This window comes from Haliaeetus leucocephalus, unplaced genomic scaffold (assembly GCF_000737465.1).
Source record: "Haliaeetus leucocephalus isolate CR32 unplaced genomic scaffold, Haliaeetus_leucocephalus-4.0 Scaffold200, whole genome shotgun sequence".
Lineage (NCBI taxonomy): Eukaryota > Metazoa > Chordata > Aves > Accipitriformes > Accipitridae > Haliaeetus > Haliaeetus leucocephalus.
The window spans coordinates 524,139-547,548 of NW_010972636.1; the positions used below are offsets into that span (position 1 = coordinate 524,139).

General features: G+C 42.3%; 1 protein-coding gene across 1 annotated transcript in view; it reads right to left on the reverse strand.

Moving 5' to 3' along the window:
• Nucleotides 1-1,134: 1,134 nt before the first annotated feature.
• MOB2 (MOB kinase activator 2) overlaps nucleotides 1,135-23,410 on the reverse strand; it is a 119,888-nt gene continuing 97,612 nt past the window's right edge. The window contains exons 2-5 of the mRNA XM_010566015.1: nucleotides 13,049-13,209; nucleotides 11,738-11,831; nucleotides 4,044-4,168; nucleotides 1,135-2,442 (exon numbers count right to left, since the gene is read on the reverse strand). Coding sequence (XP_010564317.1) covers nucleotides 2,132-2,442; nucleotides 4,044-4,168; nucleotides 11,738-11,831; nucleotides 13,049-13,209 — 691 coding nt within the window. The 3' untranslated portion in view covers nucleotides 1,135-2,131. The remainder of the gene's footprint in view (nucleotides 2,443-4,043; nucleotides 4,169-11,737; nucleotides 11,832-13,048; nucleotides 13,210-23,410) is intronic.

The following is a 23,410-nucleotide window of genomic DNA, read 5'->3' on the forward strand; positions in this document are numbered from 1 at the left end:
GAGGCCTTACAAATGGTATTGCTCTGAGAGCTTCTGCTGACTTCTGGTTTTCCCTTCAGACATTAGTTTAGGGAATTGTAATGGAAAGGCTCACATCAGTGTGAATGGAGACTGAATGAGAATATTTGTCTGGATATGGAGGCCGTAGCAGGAGGACATGGTGGGAAGGAGTGCTCGTGAACAGCCTGTGTTAACAGCACCCAGCTGAGCAGGTCAAGCGAGACTCTAGCACATTTGCCTGCAGGTTCACAAGGTACCCTGGAAATAAACAACAGAGGACAAGTCTGGGCTCACAAAGTTTGAGGTCATTTTCTCTCACTCACTCTTGCACTTCCCTTCTCCTATGCTCATGCTTTTTTTGCTCTTTTTGTCTCACTTTTATGATGACTTGCTGTTTTTCTCACTTGAGCATTTTTCTTCCTTTATCTGTTGTTGCTCTTGCACACTTCTTTACAAGCTTTTTTCTTGTTTGTGCTTTTTCTCTTTTTACCTCCTTTCTTGCTCATGTTTCCCCTTCTCTTTTTATTTTGCACTTGCTCTCCTTCCCTTCCCTCTACTGACTTTTACTACAGTTACAGACCTCCTTCAGGAAAACTTTCTAGGATTCATGCCAGGTTAGTTATTAATGATGTATATACCTCAGGATAATGACCAAAACCAGTAACAATTCTGACAGGCTGCCACAAATTTGCTTGATAGATGCATAACTGCAAGCAAAAATTTGGCATTTTCCCAGCTGGAAATGCTGAATGCAAGAATGCAGTGGAAATGTGAAGGAAAGAGCAGTATCACTGTCCAGATATAATATTGGTACAATACTGTATCCACAGATACTGTGATACAGTATTTGCTGCAAAATATCCAGAACCCCACTACATTTGCAGAATTTAAGTATATACAAACAGGAAACTCGCGCCTAAGTGTTGCTTATCTTTGGAGTGCTTATCTTCAGCTTACCTGGGGAGGAAGGAGGGTCCTAGCACTGCCAGAAAGAGCAAGGAATTAATTACAAATGTAAGCTGACGGAGTAGAAGACAAACAATTATTTATAAAGCTGGCTGACAGCAGGGCTAACAGGGAAGCTGTATGGGTGGATTCCACTGACTTGTGACGCTGCAAACACAAAAACAAAGCTTGTGGCTGATAGATTTGTTTTTATTATTACAGAACAGATGAACTAAAATAAGCCAACAATATAATTTTATGCCAACAGCCATCTTTCTAGCACAGGCGGTGACTGACTTGATGTACCCTTCTCCCCCCTCCCCGGGCCTCTGTTCAATGGGAAGCAAATGGTGGTGGCTTTTGCACTCCAGTCATCTTACTCTTTTGTTTGTAGAGGTGTGCCTGGGAAAAGAGGAAGCAGGGGAGCAGAGAAAAGAGTACGTTGTAGGAGCAATAAGCAGAAAGGCTTGTGGATCCTCTTGCATGCTCACATGTTGTGACCAGGTAGATGGGGCAACTGGAGAATCATGCCCACTTCCCACACATGGCAAGCCTCTAGTTGCTACTCTAGTCAAGCCAGGAGTTTTTTCCCATTCCAAGCTTACAAAGGGCAAGATGCACTCAACTGGGGAGTTTTTGGCAGGGTAAGGGGCAGTCTATGTAAAACCAAACCAAAAAACCACCCCCACCCCCAAAAAACAACCCAAAGAAATCTGCATTTTAAGCCACTTCAAAGTAAAAGTCACTTCTTATAATATAATAGATATTTTTTAAATGGCAGGACCACCATCCTAGAAAGACAAAGGGCTTGCACTCAAGACCAAAGAAAGAAAAACAAAAAAACAACCAAACAAACAAACAAAAAAAGAAAAACAAAAAACCAAAAAAAAACCAAGAGTGGCCCCACACTCAAGCTTGGCTCTTCTATAAAAACAGCACTCATCATCCATCTGAATAAGTAAAAGGAGGAGCGGACAGAAAATAAAATAAAACTGGTGCAACTTCTCGCCAGGCGGCCCATTAAACCAAAGCTCCGTACAGTCCCATACGACTACACGTCCGGTGGTGGCAGCATAATTGCTTTCATTGCTGTATATGTCTGTATGTATATCTGAACATATACATACACATACACACAGAATATATAATATTGTTTTTAATGTTAGTTTTGATCCTGTCGGAGGGCTCATCTCTCTTTCACATGGTTCTGTGCTCCTGCGCTGTTGCTGCTCCCATTGCCGCTCCCGTTACTGCTGCTCCCACTGCTGCTGCAGAGGACCTCTGTGAGGTCGTCCATGATGGTGGTCTCTTTAGGGTCCACAAGGTTGAACTCCCTGATGAATAGGATAAAGTGTGTGTAGAGTGTGTTTAAATGTCCGTGCAGCTCCAGTGCCAAAGTCTCCTTAAAGTGTGAGGAGTAGATATGGGCCAGCACATGGAACAGGTACTTGCAGATCTTCTTCACTAGGGACTCAAATGAGTTTGGGAATTCCTTGCCTGAAAGGAAGATGGAGAAGCACCATAACAGCTCCAGCCACTCACCTTCAGCCCCACAGCAGCACTTGTTTGGGCTGAGCTGTGGGTAAGAGCAACTAGCCCGCCTTACACAGCAGACAGCTTGTGGGCCCTGTATCATCCTCTTACCTTCTTTTTACAGGAATCGGGAAGAATCTAAGGAGGTTTTAAGCATTTTCATTTGAAGTTAAGTTTTAAACCTTAAGGGTTCAAAAATCAGGAAGCAAGTGTAATCATTCTTTAAAACCAGAACATTTTCTGTTACTGGCTGTGAAACCAATGAAAGGCTCTTCTGGCTCTTCTTATCTAATTTGTCCAGGAGTAGCACGTTTTTCTCCTGGAAGTACATAATGCTTGGGAGACCAATTCCCAGATCCTGAAATGGAAGGTAAGGTACACAGGCCTTGGAAGTGTGCAGCAGTTTGACCAACTGTATATAATGATTTCACTCATTTCATTGTTGAAATTATATCAAATGGGAAAAGAAATGGAAGGAAATACTGGGTGCCTTCTGTCAGGTGCAGCTGAAATTGTGCTTGCTGGAGCAGTACTGTGCCTGCACAGCAAAAGACAATTATTGGACAACTACTTTGGTAACATTGAAAGTGAAACTGAGGCAAGCAAAAAGCAACAACTGCTGTCCTGTGCATGATGCATGATACGAAGTAAGTTATTGGTCTAAAGTACACCTTGGCCACACAGACAAACCACTTGCATGAAATGCCCTCATTGCCCTTGAACAACCATATTAAAAGCAAAAAATGTCAACTTCAGCTGGCTTACTAGATACTGCCTCTTTCCAGATCAAGATGCATGTAAGCAAAGGCTACTAGCTTAACGTTTGCTATATTGTAATGTCCTAGTTCTCCAATTATCTGAAGTGGCTCAAGAAGCCAGCTGCTTTTAGTCCTTATTAAGCCGACCTACAATAACTTTAGGTCTCTGTTTTCTTCCCCTTAACCAAAGGCATTGCATGTAGCAATCTTGTTAGGATACAAATTTGAATTAAAATTACTTTGCTATTGCTTTTCAATTCTTAAAAATCACATTCTTATTTAATCTTTGGAAGGGAAGGGAGACTGCAAACAATCTGCAAAACAAGGCCTGATTGAGCAAGGAAGACAAGCCATATTCCTGGCAATCCAATTTATTTCCCCCTTAATGCATCAGGGCTTTAAAGGAAATAGTAAAACAGCAAGGTTAAATTTTACTAGCAGCAGGCTGTATTGAACACATACATGCTGACAATTTTCAAATTTTTATCCTCTCTGAATACAGGCTAGAAGAGCTCAAAATCCTTGAAGAAAAATATGTACCGATGATGAAATACAAGCCAAGAGGACAGGATTTTGAGACTTTCACCCTAGTTCATATGCCAACAGTGCAAGTCTTTCTTACTGCAAGAATGAACCAAACTTAAAATCTACCTTAAAAAAACCAAAACCAAAACCAAAAACAAACCATCAAACAAACAAGTGAGAAAGCTGTCTGGTATTATTAGTATGTATGCTGAATGCCAACTTTCACCTTACTTACAGCATCTGCAGAGCTGCAGGAAAGCACCTGTCCAAAAGCAGACATACCGTATTTTGTTGGAAAGACGTCCTCATCTGTCACTAGCTTCTGCACAGAACTCATGACGAAGTCAACATACTGAGGAGCAGTGCACTTGATCTTCTTTCCCCGCTCATCATACCAGTAGTACTGTCTGTGGAGAGAATTGACAGTGTCACCAGATTATGCCTTGGCTCCTCAGCTCAACTCCTTTAAGAGGTTAGCGTTTAAATATATAAAACAACAGCCGCAACATTACCAAAATATGGCATAGCTGCTACAGAAGAGATTCACCTCGGTATATTTCTACATCAAAACCCTTGAATTTCTGTTAGCCAGTTTTGTTTCTCCCTACCAATTTAGTCAAGAGTGCAGGTAGTACCAAGCACAGAAAGCCTGCTGACAAGTCTTCACAGAGAGGAGCTCTACTGAGGCAGCAGTAACTCCCTGTCCATGACAGACTGAGGGTGTGCATACAGTCTATAGAACTGTACAGGAAAGCATTATATAACTATTTTTAAAGGGCAACAACATTGCACAGTGATAAATTGATGATCTTCTGATGCTTAACATCACAAAACATAGTCTTGTAGTGTAGTATTATTAAACAGACAGAAGGTGGCTCCAAAACACCAGCCTTTTCAAGCTGGTGCTCTGCAGTACTGGCAGCATTTTTAAGCACTACAAATCCTGTTCCAAAATCCAGTATGGGGAAGGTTTTCAGGACCCTTCTGCACATTCCTGCCAGCATGCCTTTGAACTCTGCTTCTTTGGTTACAGTTACAGATGCCCCAAAACATCTGAATTTACATTTGACTCTGCCAACAGTGAATAATTCTTTTGGATCTTAAGGAACAGGAGACATTAGCATATTGCCTGGCTCTTCAAAAGCAACCATAATTCAATCAGTTAACCATAATCTTGATTAACTGCAGCCATCCCTCACCTGACAGAGAATCTGAAGGCTACAAAACCATTGAAGGTCTGTTCCTTTTTTTTTTTTTTTTCTTTCAGTCACAGTTAATTAAAGCACCTCTAACTGTTACCAGAAGCAGATATCCATCACATTAGGCGCATGTAGCGAGAAATGTTTTACAGATAAGGAATTTGGAAAAACACTTTTTAATTTTTTTTTTTTGCCAATGTCACATTAGCGATGTCTTGAGTTCCAGTTCCTGAACTCTTCCTTCAAACAGTCTAAGCTCCAGGCACAGTCCTGTATCATTATGGAACTGATAAGAAATCCATTGTGTTGGTCTTCCCAGAACACAGCATAGGTGGGGTTTGCTGACTGCCCTTAGAAGTGGTCTGGGCATCAGAACACCCCACCCAACACATCAGCCCAAAAAGCCAGGATACCATTTTTTGCCTGTCTGTTCAGCTCCAACTCTGCTGCTGTTGGCTAACGATCTGTTATCTGACATTCCTCACACAAATCACTAAACAAGCCTTACTGTAGCCCTAAACAAAGTATCTCTTCAGCGTGACATTTAGCCACCTTTGCACTTTTTTTTTTTTTTTTTTGCATGGAAGATAAAGATGAAATGTTTTTTCTGTGCCTAACAGGTATAGACTGCATTGAACTGGAAGGATCTATACGTGCCACTTGGAAAGTGAAGCTTTATGTATACTGACCAGCAGAACAGTCCTGAAGCAACTGAAGAAAAATGTTAAGTAGCAACTGAAAAGTTTTAATTTACAATGTGTTTTCATTGCCCTGAAAGATTCTTCAGGGACCTTGCAGGCGGTGAGGTGAAGACACTGTTCATGCCCCAAGCCATATGAAAACAAGAGGAAGCTGCAGAAATTAGTAGTTCAAACTTTTAAGAGAGGAAAGGCAACTGAAAACTAGTTCTGCAGACACTTAACATTTAGAATTTTTCTTTCAGCTCATTTTCAGCATGTGGTGCTTGGTCACGCTGTTGTTTACTAGAGAGAGCAGGATTGGCTGCAGAAGGACATAAAAAGGTGAGCAAGCAGATGAAAACAGCAGGAGTTAAAAGCTCTTTATAGAGCTATGTCAGGCATCAAAACTATCATTTGAGCCCTTAGGCATAGACTGTTCATCACTGCTTACTTCCTTTATACAATCCACATATAAGGAATTACACAATGTAGTGCACAAACACAAGCCACCTCATTTGTCTAGTCCTGCAGTAAGCTGGAGCAAGACAGTTCTAGGCAACTCAGACTTATTTTGGGTCTTAAGACAATGTTTGTTGCCAAGAGGAGAAGCAGACTGGACTATCTGTACCTCAGCAGTTTTCTGATGCCGCAGAAATCCTCAACTGCAAGATAGAAAGCATAGTTTAGAGTTGCCCTTAGGCGCAAAAATGAATCTGAGTAATTAGATTTTAGTTAAAAGAAACAGTTTGGCAACTGTACAAGTTCACTTACATGAAAATATAAGCGAATAAATCTGTTGTAACATCCCACTGCATACCCTTTTTGCCTTTCCTTGAAAATTAGGCTAATTATGCAAAATAGGAATTTAAAAGAAGAATCATTAAGAGTAAGGGGCTAACTACAAGGATTGTCCTGTTGGATTAGAATCGCATCTTCCTCATGTTTCAAGTGCTGTGAACAGAGTCTTCACAGGTCTTGGATGAAGAGAGGAGCCCCTGACATGCCACGAGTATCTCGCACCTGGTACACAGCTGCCACCCCTGCTGGAGTTACCTCCCTTAACCAGATAGGAAGCAGGCTGGGGCCATCAAAAGGGCTCGCTTGGGCACAGAAGCCTAACTACATTCCACCACTGGCACTGTGACAGTACAGTCCCAAATTAGGCAATGGATAGGAAGCAGAAAGGACAAGAAGGTGACACTTAAAGGCACTTTTCAAAAAGTGCTCACACGATACAGGTTTTGATTATTTTATTTCCTATGTAAAGTTCTGGCGGATTTCAACTTCCCCAGTATGGAAAGCATGAGGAATTTGTAGCCCCATTCTAAATCTCAGAGAGAAATGGCTATGGGTTTAACAGAGAAAAGCCTATGATGCAAATAATAAAATATAACACATATGAAGTCACAGTCCTGCATCTCAACATATGTATATATTTTAACCCCTTTTCCTCTAAAACATTCTGGGTTTGTGTTGATGACATAGAAGCCAAGGCAGAACAGAAGTTACATCAGTATATAAAAAAAGCTTCTGGAAGGAGGGAAAGGCAAATGCTGTGGAGATTATGTGGTCTGGAAAGGAAGGAGAGACAGTCTTGCTAGAAATACCAAAAGAGGTATTATGAAGAAAACAGGATAGCAAATTGTATGGAATGCAAGGGCAGTTAATATAGTGCTTGTCAGCAACTTGGAAAAGGTTTGATGGTTTGATAGGGGCAAAGCAATGTTGGGGGGGGGGATAAAGGAGCCACCATGTAGAAGCATACAGCTCAGGAAACTTAAATACAAGAAAATGCAAAACATGCAAGTTTGAGTTAAGTTTTCTAGAAGGAAACACCCTCCATATGCAGAGACATTAAGGGCAAGGTAGACATGAGAAAGGAGATTGTAAGATTAGAAAAAATGAGTGATAAGCAATTATCAATTCAGGGATTTCACTGGACCAAAATGAGACCTTTCAGTCTTGTCTGCCTAGAAGTTTGCATCCATCCTTGGTTTCTGCCTCAGGAACCTCAGTCTCATGAACAGCACTTCAGCACTTTGAGAAGTTTGCCCAAATGTCAGCTAGAAAACCAGTTTATGGCTCACGATGCTTTAAAGCTAGTTTGTGTAATACTAAGCTATAAAGCATACTAAATCTAAATAGTAAATACTGTGTTAAAAATATAGTACCTGCTTTACAGCAAGTGATAAACATATTAATGAGCAAAATTAAGTAATTCCCAAAGTTACAATCATGCCACCCTCATTAAATTTTGAGGATAACTGGCCATTCTGGTATTTCTCTTGGCATTATCCCACCTTGCCAGCAAATGCTTCCATCTGTTCTACTAGGAGAGTAAGTTTTGGTCAGTTGTCTCTTAGTGACCCTAAGCAGAAATTCTCTTCCTTAATGTGTGCAGATGGCTGTACTATCTCATATATCTGACAGACGGCTGAAAGCTGCATCTGTCTGCAGTTTGTCAGTTGGCTGGAGCTTCTCCGAGATGTTAAAACGTTACCTCAAATATTTCACTGCAACTGGTGTTTATTTTGCCAGCACATTCTCTAAACTTAGGATTGAGTATTTGCAGTGCATTTGAATGCAAAGTAACTTGACAAGTAACCTGTTCTCAATAGTTACTTCACCATCTCAACCATAAATACAAAAAGCCTGTCTTAGTGTGACCAAAACGGTGTGATCCAAAACACCCTTTAGAGAACTGGGCAGGGAAAACATAAAAGAGGAGCAGAACGCAGACATTCGTACTGAACTACCTGAGAAATCAGCACTGAAAAAAATGGCAAACTGCACCCTTATTCCAAGGTACTGTAATTCTGTAGCAATCTAATATAGGTGGATGTTATTTTATTCCAAAGTACCTGAACAAACACATCACAGCAACAGAAGGTCAAATCTGGAGCATCCGTCAGGTGAATTAGCAACTGACTCTAATATTTAGGTGGTACTCGTTATATACTGGAGACAGGTCAGAGGCACAATAAATCACATCAACTGGTGTTTCTCCAACACAATAAGCATGTCCTTACCTTATTCATTAGGGTATGACTTAAAAAAAAGAAAGGGGGGGGAGTGAGAATCATAGTCATAATTGGATATAAACAAATGAGCACCTTTGAGGCAGTTGTCCATGTTCAACTTAGGCATATCTTTGTACTGGGTTTGCGTGGCAAGGTTTTGGTAGCAGGCGGGCTGCAGGGGTGGCTTCTGTAAGAAGCTTCTAGAAGCTTCCCCTATGTCCCATGGAGCCAATGCCAGCCACCTCCAAGATGGACCCACTGCTGGCCAAGGCTGAGCCCATCAGTGATGGTGGCAGTGCCTCTGGGATAACATTTAAGAAGGGGGAAAATGTTGCCATGCAGCAGCAATTGCAGCTGAAGAGACGAGTGAAAATGAGTGAGAGAAACAACCCTGCAGACCCCCAGGTCCGTGAAGAAGGAGGGGGAGGAGATGCTCCAGGCACCAGAGCAGAGATTCCCCTGCAGCCTGTGGGGAAGACCATGGTGAGGCAGGCTGTGCCCCTGCAGCCCATGGAGGTCCACGGTGGAGCAGGTGGGTGCCCGAAGGAGGCTGTGACCCCGTGGGAACCCCACACTGGAGCAGGCTCCTGGCAGGACCTGCGGATCTGTGGAGAGAGGAGCCCACGGAGCAGGTTTTCTGGCAGGACTTGTGACCCTGCAGGGGACCCATGCTGGAGCAGTGTGCTCCTGAAGGACTGCACCCCATGGAAGAGTCCCACGCTGGAGCAGTTCATGAAGAACTGCAGCCCGTGGGAAGGACTCACGTTGGAGAAGTTTGTGGAGGACTGTCTCCCATGGGTGGGACCCCGCACTGGAGCAAGGGAAGAGTGAGGAGTCCTGACCCTGAGGAGGAAGGAGTGTCAGAGACAATGTGTGAACTGACCACAACCCCCATTCCCCATCCCCCTGCGATGCTGGGGGGGAGGAGGTGGAGAAAACTGGGAGTGGAGCTGAGCCTGGGAAAAAGGGAGGGGTAGAGGGAAGGTGTTTTAAGATTTGGTTTTACTTCTTATTACCCTACTCTGGTCGACTGGTAATAAATGAAGTTTATTTTCCCCCAGTCGAGTCTGTTTTGCCCATGATGGTAATTGCTGAGTGATCTCTCCCTGTCCTTATCTCGACTAATGACCCTTTCATTGTGTTTTCTCTCCCCTGTCCAGCTGAGGGGGGGAGTGATAGAGCAGCTTTGTTGGGCACCTGGCGTCCTGCCAGGGTCAACCCACCACACTCTTCCAAAAGAGAAGAGCTAGGAAAGGCAGAACATAAAGATAAGGATTATCCAAAATTGTCATTAGAGCTATTTGGAGAACACAATTATGAACAGGGCCTTCAAAGCTGAACTGTATTGAGGTGTGTAGCTAGGTGATCTCACCTCTGTGGTTTTTTCAGAGAGCCACACACTTGATAGAAGAATGAAATATGCAGCCTACAGTTTGCAAACGTGAACCAGTCATCTGCCCCCAAGTACAGGAAGATACTTAAGTTGTTATGATTTAGCTAAACACAAACTGTTTCAAGTGCTTCACCCAAGTGTAGACATGCTTCCTGTTATTTCTGAATAGTGCAATTTTTCAGTTTTCCAAAACAAAGGATAGGAACCTTCTGCTATCGGTCCTCACCACTAAAAATATAGACTAGAGCTGGAGTTGCCTACAGGCACTTCCTTTCTTTATTCTGCAGCATGAACTGCTTACAGAGAACTGTTCAAGACTCCCTAGAGCAGAATGGAGCGACACTTACATAGGTTCCCTACCACCACCTCCTTTTAGCCACTATTTCCCATCAGCCAAGTGGATAAACAGTTAAACTCAGTCCTTTGGACAGCCATTGCTACATCAGGAATTAAAATATGAGAAAGCTTGGGAGCAAGACTCAACAAAATACTCATCTTACTGATCACCATTTCTCATTTAGAGACATGCTGTCTCCCTTTGATAACATCTGGGTCCAGCAGAGACTTATTACTTTCTGTTCCAGCCTGCTCTCAAAGTCCCTAGCATGGCCTTTAATTCTCTACTGACAGTTATCTTTCCAACTTTTACATGCAAAAATATCCTCCATACACTTCACATTCTTCAGAGTGCTCTCAAAAAAGCCCCTGATATTAATTTCAAGTGTACAAGATAGCCCAGTACATTAACCAAGAATTTGTTTCTAAGCACTAAGTAATTATTGTCAGAGATACAATATAGAGCTCTGGTTCTGTTGCATACATTTCCTGGGATGTTTATTTGATGTACTATAACATTAACTGCTCAGTCTTCTGTTTTAAAATCCATCTCAACTAAATGAATCCCAGGAAATGCAAGAGGAGGGAAGAAAAGGCCTATCGACACATGTGCTGGAGAAAAAAAACCCACAACACAGCAGGCTTATTCATACTTAACTGGATCTCATATTCCATCATGTTGGACTGTGCTAATCAAGAGCAGAAGTTTATGGTAACTTTTTTTATACTCGCCATGTACAGTAAAACTACAAAGCTTTCTTTCATAAGTGACAGCTAGTCAACGTTTAAAAAGTCTACTAAGTCCTACAGGGGGGAAAGTGACAAACCAAAACGTTTTCCTTACTCTTTGCAAAGCTGCTACTTGTGTCCTCCACACCCAGGGGCTCAGGCAGCAAGCCAGTGGCTCACGTCAGGCTAGAGGTTATCCGTCAGCAGCCTGGTGCTCTGTCAGCATTCCAGCTATCAAAAACACCCTCTGAGGTTTTTGCAATTTGTTTATCCTCCCTGGCCTTCTATGGAATCCCAGCACTGTTACCAGTAAGGACAGTTTTGTCTTGCTCTTCTTCCCCTCTCCCTGCAAGCTGCGCACATGGTAATGTGCCTCTCTGATCTGACCTTGTAAAACCAGCTCAGAACAGTCAAAGATTCTCGTCCTAGTCCTCCACGAAAACAGATTCCCACCACCATTCACTGCTGAGGGGAGAAAGGAGGATGTACAGATGCCACATTCTCACTAAGTAGAGATCTGCTGTAAAACACTTGCCCAATGCCATCCAATACCAATGTTCTCCCCCAAGCAACTCTGAAGACTTCATGGAAACCTTGCAGTTGTAAATAATTGACTTACGTATTGCACACTGCCATGGTCTGACATGACTCTCCTGTACAGAATTCTGAGATTGTACTATACTGTAAGTTGATGTGATGAAAGAAAGTTGTTGCTGAAAAATAAACACAAAGGAAAGAAATTCAGAAGTAAAATACTTTCAAACACTGGTTATCCTCCAGACAATTATTTAAACAGAGTAAGTGAAGTGGCCTCAGAGTCTTGAGCTTGCATACAAATTTAAACATGATTTAGCTAGAGTCTAATTATGAACTGCAAAACAAAGAGGTACATAGAATGAAAGCTCTTGTTTTGATTTAAGATGAAAGCACCATGATGCATCAGCTCTTATTACTCACTAAGCAGCAAGACTGGAAAGTGCCTCCATCATCAGCCTCACTTTTACAGTAGAATACTCTACTACAAGCTGAAGGCAAACAATTTGCTATGTTCTTCTGAAGACAGACTTAAAATGTACAGTGGCCAGAAAATGGCATTAATATTTCTCATGACATATCTCCTTTTAAAAAACAACAGCATGAAAACTAGTACACTTCTAATTTTTTAAAATCTCCTGAGATAATTTAACATTTTAATACTCCTCAGGGGGCACCTCACTTTTTCTTAACGAGTCTCTATAAAACTTTGCTAGTGTGCAGTTTAAAGTAGTTTCTTGCTACCACCACATACTGTTGAAAATGTAAACAAGGCTGGGTCATAGCTGCAGGTTAGGACTGGCAGGTGAAGCAGAAGCACAGGGAAGTATTGTAAATCAGAACTAAGATGCACAGATACAGCATTCAGTCATGGTAGCCAGTCATGTCTCTGAATTCCAGCTTGACTACAGTTTAAGTTCACAATAGTTCCACCAAAGCTTGGAAGGAATGGGGAGAAGAAATCCAACCAAAAGACTTCAAAACTTCTGGCTTTAGGCATAACTTGCTTCACATACAAGTCTTAACAAACTACCATTTTTAGAATGCTTCTGGAAGACCAATAGCTTGAGTCAGAAACATGCTGAACCAGCCAGTTTAGCAAATAGTAAAGGGAATCTGATCAGCCTCAAAAAAGCATCAAAAACTTTAATGCCCTCAATGCCACAGTGAAGGAGCTGGAAGGAGGAAACTCATCAAGGCTTCCATGCTGCTGAGCACAGTTGGTTTGTACGTAAGCTTAATTACTATTCAAGGTATAATGACACGCATTATGCAGTAAGCATAAATAGTCATTGAGTGTTTTTCTAAGCACTGAAAACAGTAAAAGGAAACAGAGTGAATGATGCCGCCTTTGGTGTGGACAGCAAGCTCAGCACTGTACAATCACAATACTCACTGTTGCTGGCTAGCCACTCGTTGAGGTCTATTTCTCGTGGTAGCATCACTAGTTCCTTAAATTCGAAGTCGGTAATTCTGGATTTTGTGTATTCTGGCTCTAGGTAAAGTTTCTTCTCTTCCGGTGCTGGCTTTTTACCATTTGGCTTTCCCTTGGACTTCCTGCAAGAGATTAAGAAGAGGGAAGAAAGGTTACCTTTACTGTTGATGAACAGCTACAGAAACCTGAAAGAAGCTGGTTTATCCAAATTGCTGTGTTTTCACTGCTCCTCCTGCCTTCCCTCCCCTTAGCTTTTGTGGTTTTTTTTTAATTAAAGCAAAAGATAGTTTCTTAAAAAGTGTATTTGAACTCAGTCACTTTTTTCAAGTAACTTTGGAAGTTTTGAATGGCATTAAGACTGAGCTGCTCCACCTCCATTGCCCTTTTGCCAGTTTAGATTGTAAACTATTGGGAGCAACAGTCTCTTTTTATGCTTATGAACAATCATGACAGCAGAATGCCACCATGCCTGAAGGAGCTACTCTAATGCAAGTATACTAACAATCTGCTGAATCATACAGGTAACTATCACCTGCAAAATGGGAGTTTGAGGGACAGTAAAAGTGGACTGCTACAAGACAGATAGCTCTCAGTTGGAAAAATGTTCTTTCCACACAACGTGCTGGCACTGCTCATTCAAAGCTACAGCATTCCTCACTACTCCAGTCCTACATTCTCAGAGATACCAGAAGCCTGGAAGCAAGCATCTGTGAGTCCAGCTAGAGGCACTGGTAACTACAAAAACACCTGCTTTCTCAACTCCCTGGATACCTGAGACAGAAAGATCCGAGTTCATTTTCTTCTGAAAATCCTTTAAAATCCGATGCATTATGAAATAACCTTCCATTTGGATTTATAAAAGCAGACACACCATTCCATAAAATGCATTTATCTCCACAGCATACTGTAACTTTTCATCTCCCATTTCTAAAGCGTTTGTTGTAATCACTAGAATTTTCCTCTCACTCTTGTTTTTAACATTCTCAAGCTAGACTCTCAACCCAAGCTGTATTCCTGGGCCAGGGGTTCACTAAAGAGTTCTGAGGCAGGATGGCAGGTCCACACTTTCATCTTTTAGGCTATATGATCAAACAGCTGTATATCCATGTGTTTCTACAGTTAAAAAATCCACCTAACCAGAGACAGAAGATCTATTTAATGGTGACGGACAAGTACAGTAAGGCAATACTTGCACATTTCTTGCCATCTCCTTTTTCCACATCAGTGCATTCCAATTCAAATGAATTTGATTTGTCTGCAATATTTGTCTCTTACATTTATTTAAGTAACCTGGACTAATTCTCATAGCTGCTCCACAAAGGGATGTTTTAGGACATGCCAAGTCAGATGTCCCTCAGCACAAGGCTCTTAATACAGAGGGGTAGCTTAGTTAGACCAATAGCTCCTGGTTGTCGGCTAACTATTCTTGCCTTCAAACCTTTATATTTGCTAATTTCGTTTGAATCTCACCATGTAAAAGTAAGCTACAGATAAGAAAGAAAAGTCTATGAAAGCAAGAACTGCAAGAGGGCCTTAAAGGTATTTAAAGAAGCTATGAGAGATACACTTAATTTATTCTTGGGCCTGCAACTTCAGATTTTCACAGAACTTGAGACGACATTCAAGGAAAATGTAATAGCATAAAACAACAGTGCCGTTCAATAGTCTGTAGTCTGACTTTGTAGCAAATGAAACAACATGTTTGACCTCTTCCTTCTGCAGGAATACCATGTTAAGACTTGCACCTACCTTACCCTGACAATCAGCAGCATAAATCCAGTTGAAACTATGCACTTGGCCCTGAGCTAGCAAAAAATTCTCCAGGCCACTGATTTGCTTAATTCCCAGCACAGGCTGCCTTACTCCTATGCTGCTGAAACCAAGCCTAGCACGCTCCATACAGCACCTTCATACCTGCTGGGCCTCTGACAGACAATATTAAGGTCTATTCAGAATATACTCTTTAGGGTTTTTTTCAGCTGGTTGGGTTTAGTGGGTTTTGGGTTGGGGCAGGGTGGGGGGGGGGGATTCAGGCATTCAAGGATAAGTTGATTTTCTAAGAAAATTATAGTTCTAGTAACAGCGATGCAGAAAATACCTTCAACTTCAGAGACTGGTTTGACAAACCGCATTAACCACACTTGGGGAGAAAAGTGATCAGTGAGAAGTAGTTTGGATAGAACAGAGTTTGTGTCTTTGCTTTACTTCAGGATACTTAAACCAAGGGCCCCAGGATAGGGCTGTGCCACGACAGCTAAGAGCAGTCTTCTGAGAGGAGGAGGAGGGGAGAGAGAGACGACGAGGTCAAAGACAGTCTGTCACAGAGCCAGGCTGTGGAGGGAAACCACAGAAGGAAGCCAGACATACAAGGCTGAGGCAAGCCTTCCACCGAATAGAAATGGGTAGTGTATACCTCATTCTCACTTCAGCATCTCCTCCCCATTTCAAGAAACGAATCGAAAATTCAACACTAAATATATTTCACAAGTTTGCTAATGCAAACAACTACACGTCATGGTCCTTTCACAAAAACCAAAGCCCCTCATTTCCACACAAGTATCAGTTCCCTGCGAGATTAGTACATGCAGCTGCTTTGTGTCTTTTCAATAGATTGTGTCAGTTTTTCCACAACTGCCTTGTGCTGGAACTGGAGCACTTCAAACAGAAGCCTCCTGAAGGATCCTATGCACTGCCCCTTTCCAAAGCTTTGGTTTGGTTTAAAAAAGAACCCGACTCATGGGCATCATCACTGAACCTGCAAAATGCCCATAATCACCAATACCAAAGGGTTTATTCACACCACTGAAACCTGAATGCCAAATCACCATGTGCAGCACAAACTTCTTTTTAACCTTTTGCTGGTGCTGAGAGCTAAAGCAAAACCACAAAAATTGTTTCTACCAACAGATTTTCATTACTTGTATGCAGTGCAGTTGGGACACTACATGGACCAAATATTTTAAGTACAAACTAAAAAAAATTCCAGTCTTAAAAATGTCAAGTTTGGAACCAGACCACACGTCTTCCCTCAATTCAGCATAACACAGATTATAAAGTTAGACTTACTCATATTAATTGAGTCATGCTCAGTCTAGGCTGTAAAACTGTGGGTTTAGTTTGGAAACTGTCAATACTAGTCAATACTAAAGCATTTTCTTTAGAGACTTACAAAGCTGGAGCATAGTGCAGTACAAAGAAAACAGTTTTAGAAATGTGATTCCATATGATTAAAAATCAACAAATAGTTCCATATTCTAGATAAACTAAAACTCATAAATTCGCAATTACCAGAATTACCAAATAGTGTAAAGTTCAGAAGTTAGCTTCCTTCCTTCTGCTCTCCCCTACCTCCAAGTTCACTGTTGTTTCACAAAGACTTGCAAGAAAACACCGTCTACCTGGAACCAACTCCAAATGTACAAAGCGAAGCAGCGAAGCATCCGTTATTTCCTTTGTTGTGAGCTGTTCACATTCAAGATGCCTTCCTTAATTTTTCATTTTATATTTAAAGTACACAAATACACAAAATTGCGTGTAGCCATTTCTGAGATGTCCCAGAACACCCTTAAAAGTGAGGACTATAGCAATGAGCATAAAGCAGCACATTCAACAACAGCTTGTTCAGCCTGCTTTCAATGAAAGGAAGAGTGACAAGAACAATGAAGAACAGGTTTTACTCAGGAAACACCAAAATCCATCACCTGTAGATGATTATTTACTGGAAAACATAACTAAATGTCATATAAGACCACAAAAAGGGCAGTACCTTTCAAAACACTGCTATAGGCAAACCAAAGTCCTGGTTCATGTTTACCTGTGTGTGTCTTAAAAAAATAAGAGAGTTCTGCTAAATGTGTCTTAACATATCCATGTCAGATCAACTGTTATGTCCAAAGCAGCTGGAGGAATAGCTGTTACACAGCAGTTTGGTGAAGGTCTGTCAAGAGGTTAGACCAAAACCTGTCTATCAATGCTTAACTACTAATTAAGGAAAGAAACATCTTTAGGGAATCCAAGGAGACAGCACTCAACAGTTTTTATTGACAGGCAAACCAGAGTACAAACTAATTCTTCAGATAACTCGCAGGATAGGTTTGTGTTTGTTTGGGTTTAGGCACTCAGTTGAATATGATGCCACAGGCCAAGTCACACCCACGAATAAGTTTGAGAAGGAAAAGTGATGGGAGACGGCAGAAGAGAGGTCACTCATCTTAAGTCTTAGAAAAAGGTTCAGCAAACTGGCTCCAGCCAAAGACACTACATTCACTAATGCTTCTAGCAGGGCTTCCATACTCAGCCTTGTCTTCAGCTGAGAAAACACAGCAGCTGGAAGTTTGCCTGGATTTCACTGGAGAAAGAGATGTATAAGACACTCCACCAAGTGACAGGCCCACTGGGCCGTGATGACTTTTTCCCCTGGTCTAACTGCTTTGTTAACATCAAGTAAAACTGCCAATTTCCCAGCTTGTTTTCTTATCCCATCTCAGTTAATAAAGATTCTCCTCTAATCTCTCTCTCTCTCACATTTCCTTCTTGATCAGATGCCCAGTAGTTTCTTGGTTCAAAAAAACCCAGACTTTGGAGCATCTTCAAAGCACCATCCAGGTATTTAGTTTTAAAACCATACGAGGAAAGTATTATTCCCATTTCATAGCAGAAACTGGCTGTAAGGTTCAAAGTTTGTTCATAGTACCAATACTAAAGATGTACGTCAGTTCAAACTGATATGGTTTGTTTGGAAAGAAGCACACATGAAGCAATCTGACTTAGCTGAAAAGTATCAAAGACACAACATCCCCTATGTGGACATGCTTCATAACCTGACGTAGTTCAAATCACTTTGGAACTGTACCAGGCATCCATGGTTTTGGTCATGAGAATCTGATTTATTGCAAACACTAGTGATATATTAAATGCCAAACTTCCCTAAACTGATCATGCAATTTTTAAGATTATCTCTACCAACTCAGGATTCCTTTTTTCCAGAGGGAACCAGCACAGCTATAAGAATTTCTTGCTGTCTCCAGCAAGCTGTGCAGTTTCTTACACTGCATCTGAAACAAATCTCTTCAAGGACAAACGATCATGCTTCAATCACCATCTCCTACCCTTCACACCCAACTAACTACTCTGTTTATTTTTTCTTTTTTGAATACAAGTAATCAGTGGTTTTTCTCTTTTTAATGTGGCATTTTAAAGTGGGTTTAGTACCAGATAGAAGAGTAACTTCAGAAAGTTAAAAAGTTTATTTAAAAAAACCTATAGTGGTGAGGAGCAGAGCTGCGGGCAAAACTCCAATCATTTTGTGCCCTCTGGATCATGCACTAGTTTCAGGTTCCAGCCAAGTCTCAAACACACTAATTTCCATTTGAAAATTGACAGAACAGGTCTAACAGGCCTTACATGACAAATTTGTCTCCCTGTTTGCAAACTTCAAAACTCACAAGCCATCTTGAGTCTGTGAGGATGAAAATCACCACAGATTATGAACCTTACAGGACAAAGATGCTTATTTTGTGATTAATAATGTGAGGTGTTATTTTTAGTAACTGACCCTGTTTCTTACCCCAGGTTAACTGGTATAATCCTAGCAATCGCCAGCAAATGTAGAAGAGAGCATGTCTCAACTGTCTGCAATCCAGCTGTGATGTGTTCAGTCAGTGTTGGTGAGAGGACAGTAAAAGGCCCATGGTTCATAGCAATGCACGTGAAAGTGGCACAAAAAGAAAAATCTATTTTAAGGAAAATAAAAAATAAGATGCCCACAGAAATGTTATCAAATTACATTTTAAAAGTCACTTGAGGTTTTAGGGGTTATTTTCAAGTAACCTAGCTTGGACTTTATAATTTCTGTAGTTCACAATCTAGAAAATTTGGTAGTTGAAATGGTACGTTCCCAACTAAAACATTTATGTGGAAAACTTACAGTCTCCAACAGCAACACCATATTCCACCTCACCCATGTGTACCTCTACACTACCAAACGACCGGATATATCAAACTATCTTGGCCTTTGATTTTCATCCTGTAATTTTTTCCTTTCTTTTTGAAGTGTCGTGTTTTAAAATATCCTCCACTGATGAAGTATTATAGAGTGAAGCACTCCTGCCAAAACCTACTTTCTTGGTAATTGAGGATGGGGGTTAGCTTCTTGAAACACAGAATTAGAGAGGCAGTAAGCCAACATTTTAACAGTGTCTTTTAGGCCAATCTTTATGAACACTTTCATGTTTTTATATTTCCCAGTGAGTAAGGGTTTGTAATTCAAAGTTAAAGGTATACTGGGTATTTTCATTTTAGTTTCTGTCCCCTTCTTCAGGTAAGGAGTCAAATGGAATGCGAGTGGAACAAAAAAGGGAATAAAATACATTAAGGTAAAAAATTTTAATATGGAAGCTCTCTCCCTCTAATATACTCCATTTGCAGAAGGGAAAAACCCAAAGATTTCAGCCCTCCACAGAAGAGTACAGCTTTGTAAGGAAAACCAGGTTAGCTGCTCACAGATTTCCTTGTTACCTTTCTGTTTTTTCTGTGGCATTTTACTGGAAAGAAGTTATCAGTTAATTTCTGGTTAGAAACATTCTGTGTAAGTATGGGAGTCCTGAACCCATTCATAGCAGGAAGGAAACAGTTTTATGAGCTAAAATTCATGAGTCCTAGTGACTGACTGCCACCAAGAACAATGAAGCAGAAGGTTATGCCAGTTTTTACAGGACAGGAACAAACTCTTGAAGGTTGTCCGGTTTCCTACCTCAACAGTCCACAGTGTTTTCTCCTCAGTTAAGTACAAGGAATGGAAACTTAGAGGCACTAGGCAGCTTAAAAATCACTTCTTGGTAATTCAACATCTTTATTTGTATAGCATGCAAGAAAAGGGGAATAACAAGCTTCACCTGAACATCAGTAGAGCTACCCTTCCTTTGAGAAAAAACAAGAGACAATATTTGTATTTCCCTCTTTCTTTAAAACTGTACAAAATTAGTATCTCTGTGGAGATTCTTCTCAATCCCATGTCCTGTTTTAACGCAGATCACTGCTAAGTCTTCAGCTGAAAATGCCACATGACAGCACACCCAGAACACAAATCCTGGATGTACGTGTTCAGAGTGGGGGAAGAGGAGAAAAGAACATCAGCATGGGAAGGGAAGCAGTGTAAGGTATTGGAAGGCAAGCCCAAATCCCAGTGCAGCATAGAGTACAATTGTTCATGGATTTCTGTGGTCAGACTGTTTCTCCAGGGCCTGGGGAAAGGAAGGAGACTAAGTTTTTAAGACAGTCTCTGCTCTGATCTCCTCTCACCCCAGGTCTCTGACAGACCCTTCTGACCTCAGTTTCATTCCTCTCCTCTCCTGCCCTGGGTTAGCTCCAGGGCTTGGTTGCTGTGCAGGTCTAAGGGGGCTGTGCAGAATAAAATGTCTTTGGCAGCATTTCTGGCCCTCCTTCTTCATTTTTGTTCTTTGAAGTTACTAATAGTTTATTTAAGAGGAGGAGGAAAGAAGAATGTACCCTACATGCCAGGGAAACTTTTTCTTCTGGATTCTCATAGTGGCTCTTTGCCTTAAAAGGGAATCTTTGCTTGGCGTCCGGATGCTCTGCTGTAAACAGTCAGTGCCAAGGCATGGCAGGCATGTTAAGGATGACAAGTGCCATAGCATTATTTCATAATGCTGCTTCTCAACAGAAAGCCCAAAACATTCTGTAGGGCCACACTGAGTTTCCAGCTGGTGCTGCTGGCAAAGCAAGGAGAACATGGGACACCTGCACATGCTACATCTCTGGTACATCAGGCCTTCCCATTTGCTTTTGTAGGACTCCCCACCTATCTACTGGTGAAAAGTCTAGAGCACAAGTCCTGCGAGGAGCAGCTGAAGGAACTGGGCTTGTTTAGCCTGGAGAAAAGGAGGCTGAGGGGAGACCTTATCGCTCTCTACAACTACCTGAAAGGAGGTTGCAGCAAGGTGGGGGGTCAGGCTCTTTTCCCAAGTGACAGGACAAGAGGAAACGGCCTCAAGTTGCGCCAGGCGAGGTTTAGATTGGATATCAGGAAAAATTTCTTCACTGAAAGGGTTATCAAGCATTGGGACAGGCTGCCCAGGGAAGTAGTGGTGTTACCATCCCTGGAGGTATTTAAAAGATGTGTTGATGTGGCCCCTAAGGACATGGATTAGTGGTGGACTTGGCAGTGTTACGTTAATGATTGGACTTGATGATCTTAAGAGTCTTTTCCAACCTAAATGATTCTATGATTCTACTTCTCTTTTCCCTTGCATGTCACCTCCCAGCGCTAGTTCAGTGTTTGCCGTGCTGTTTCCCAATAGTGGCCTGTCAGCTGCATATTAACTGCCTTTCCAAGTACAGTGCTGAAACTCCCAGGTATTTGCAGGTGGCCAGGTACCACTGCTGCTCCTTCTCTTCTGCTCAGGATTCCCCATCTTCTCTTTAATGCAGCTCTGGGAAAAATGACTACAGAGGCAAGGCCAGGCATGCTAACAGCTCAGTTAATGCTACAAAAATGCGCAGAGTGCATTCTTGTGGTAAAACATGCTGGACTAGAGTTTCCTTTCTTCTCTGGGTGTACCTTCCAGAACTCATGTTCACAAGCCCTGGTCCTCATGGGGGACTTCAACCACCCTGATACCTGTTGGAGGGACAACACAGAAGGGCACAAGCAATCCAGGAGGTTCCTGGAATGTGTTGATGACAACTTCCTTCTCCAAGTAATGGAGGAGCCAACGAGGAGAGGTGCTGTGCTGGACCTTGTTCTCACCAGCAAGGAGGGGCTGGTGGGGAATGTGAAGCTCAAGGGCAGCCTTGGTGCAGTGACCATGAAATGGTGGAGTTCAAGATCCTTAAGGCAGCAAGAAGGGTGCAAAGCAAGCTCGCTACCCTGGACTTCAGGGGAGCAGACTTTGGCCTCTTCTAGGATCTGCTTGATAGAATACCATGGGATACAGCCCTGGAGGGAAGAGGGGCCCAAGAAAGCTGGATAATATTCAAGGATCAGCTCCTCCAAGCTCAGGAACAATGCATCCCAACAAAGAGGAAGTCAGGCAAAAATGCCAGGAGGCCTGTGTGGATGAACAAGGAGCTCCTGGACAAACTCAAACACAAAAAGGAAGCCTACAGAGGGTGGAAGCAAGGACAGGTAGCCTGGGAGGAATACAAAGAAATTGTCCAAGCAGGCAGGGATCAGGTTAGGAAAGCTAAAGCCTTGATGGAATTAAATCTGGCCAGGGACGTCAAGGGCACAACAAGAAAAGCTTCTATAAGTACATCAGTGATAAAAGGAAGACTAGGGAAAGTGTGGGCCCTCTCTGGAAGGGAACAGGAGACCTGGGACATGGAGACATGGAGAAGGCTGAGGTACTCACTGACTTTTTTGCCTCAGTCTTCACCAGCAAGTGCTCCAGCCACACCACCCAAGTCACAGATGGCAAAGGCAGGGACTGAGAGGATGAAGAACCACCCACTGTAGGAGATGATCAGGTTTGAGACCATCTAAGGAACCTGAAGGTGCAAAAGTCCATGGGACCTGATGAGACGCATCTGCAGGCCCTGAAGGAACTGGCAGATGAAGTGGCTAAGCCACCATCCATATTTGAGAAGTCGTGGCAGTCTGGGGAAGTTCCCACTAACTGGAAAAGGGGAAACGTAACCCCCGCTTTTAAAAAGGGAAAAAAGGAAGACCCGGGGAACTACAGGCCAGTCAGTCTCACCTCTGTGCCCAGCAAGACCATGGAGCGGATCCTCCTGGAAACTATTACCTTGTCTCTAAATTGGAGAGACATGGATTTGACAGGTGGACCACTCAGTGGACAAGGAATTGGCTGGATGGTCGCACTCAAAGAGTTGCAGTCAACAGCTCAATGTCCAAGTGGAGATCAGTGACAAGTGGTGTTCCTCAGGGGTCAGTATTGGGACTGGCGCTGTTTAACATCTTTGTTAGTGACATGGAAAGTGGGACTCAGTGCATCCTCAGCAAGTTTGCCAATGACACCAAGCTGTGTGGTGCCGTCAACACGCTGGAGGGAAGGGATGCCATCCAGAGGGACCTTGACAGGCTTGAGAGGTGGGACCGTGCGAACCTCATGCAGTCCAACAAGGCCAAGTGCAAGGTCCTGCACATAGGTTGGGGCAATCCCAAGCAAAAATACAGGCTGTGCAACGAGTGGATTGAAAGCAGCCCTGCAGAGAATGACTTGGGTCTGTCAGTTGACAAAAAGCTCAACATGACTTGGCAATATGCTTTTGCAGCCCAGAAAGCCAACCTTATCCTGGGCTGCATCAAGAGAAGCATGACCAGCAGGTCAAGGGAGGTAATTG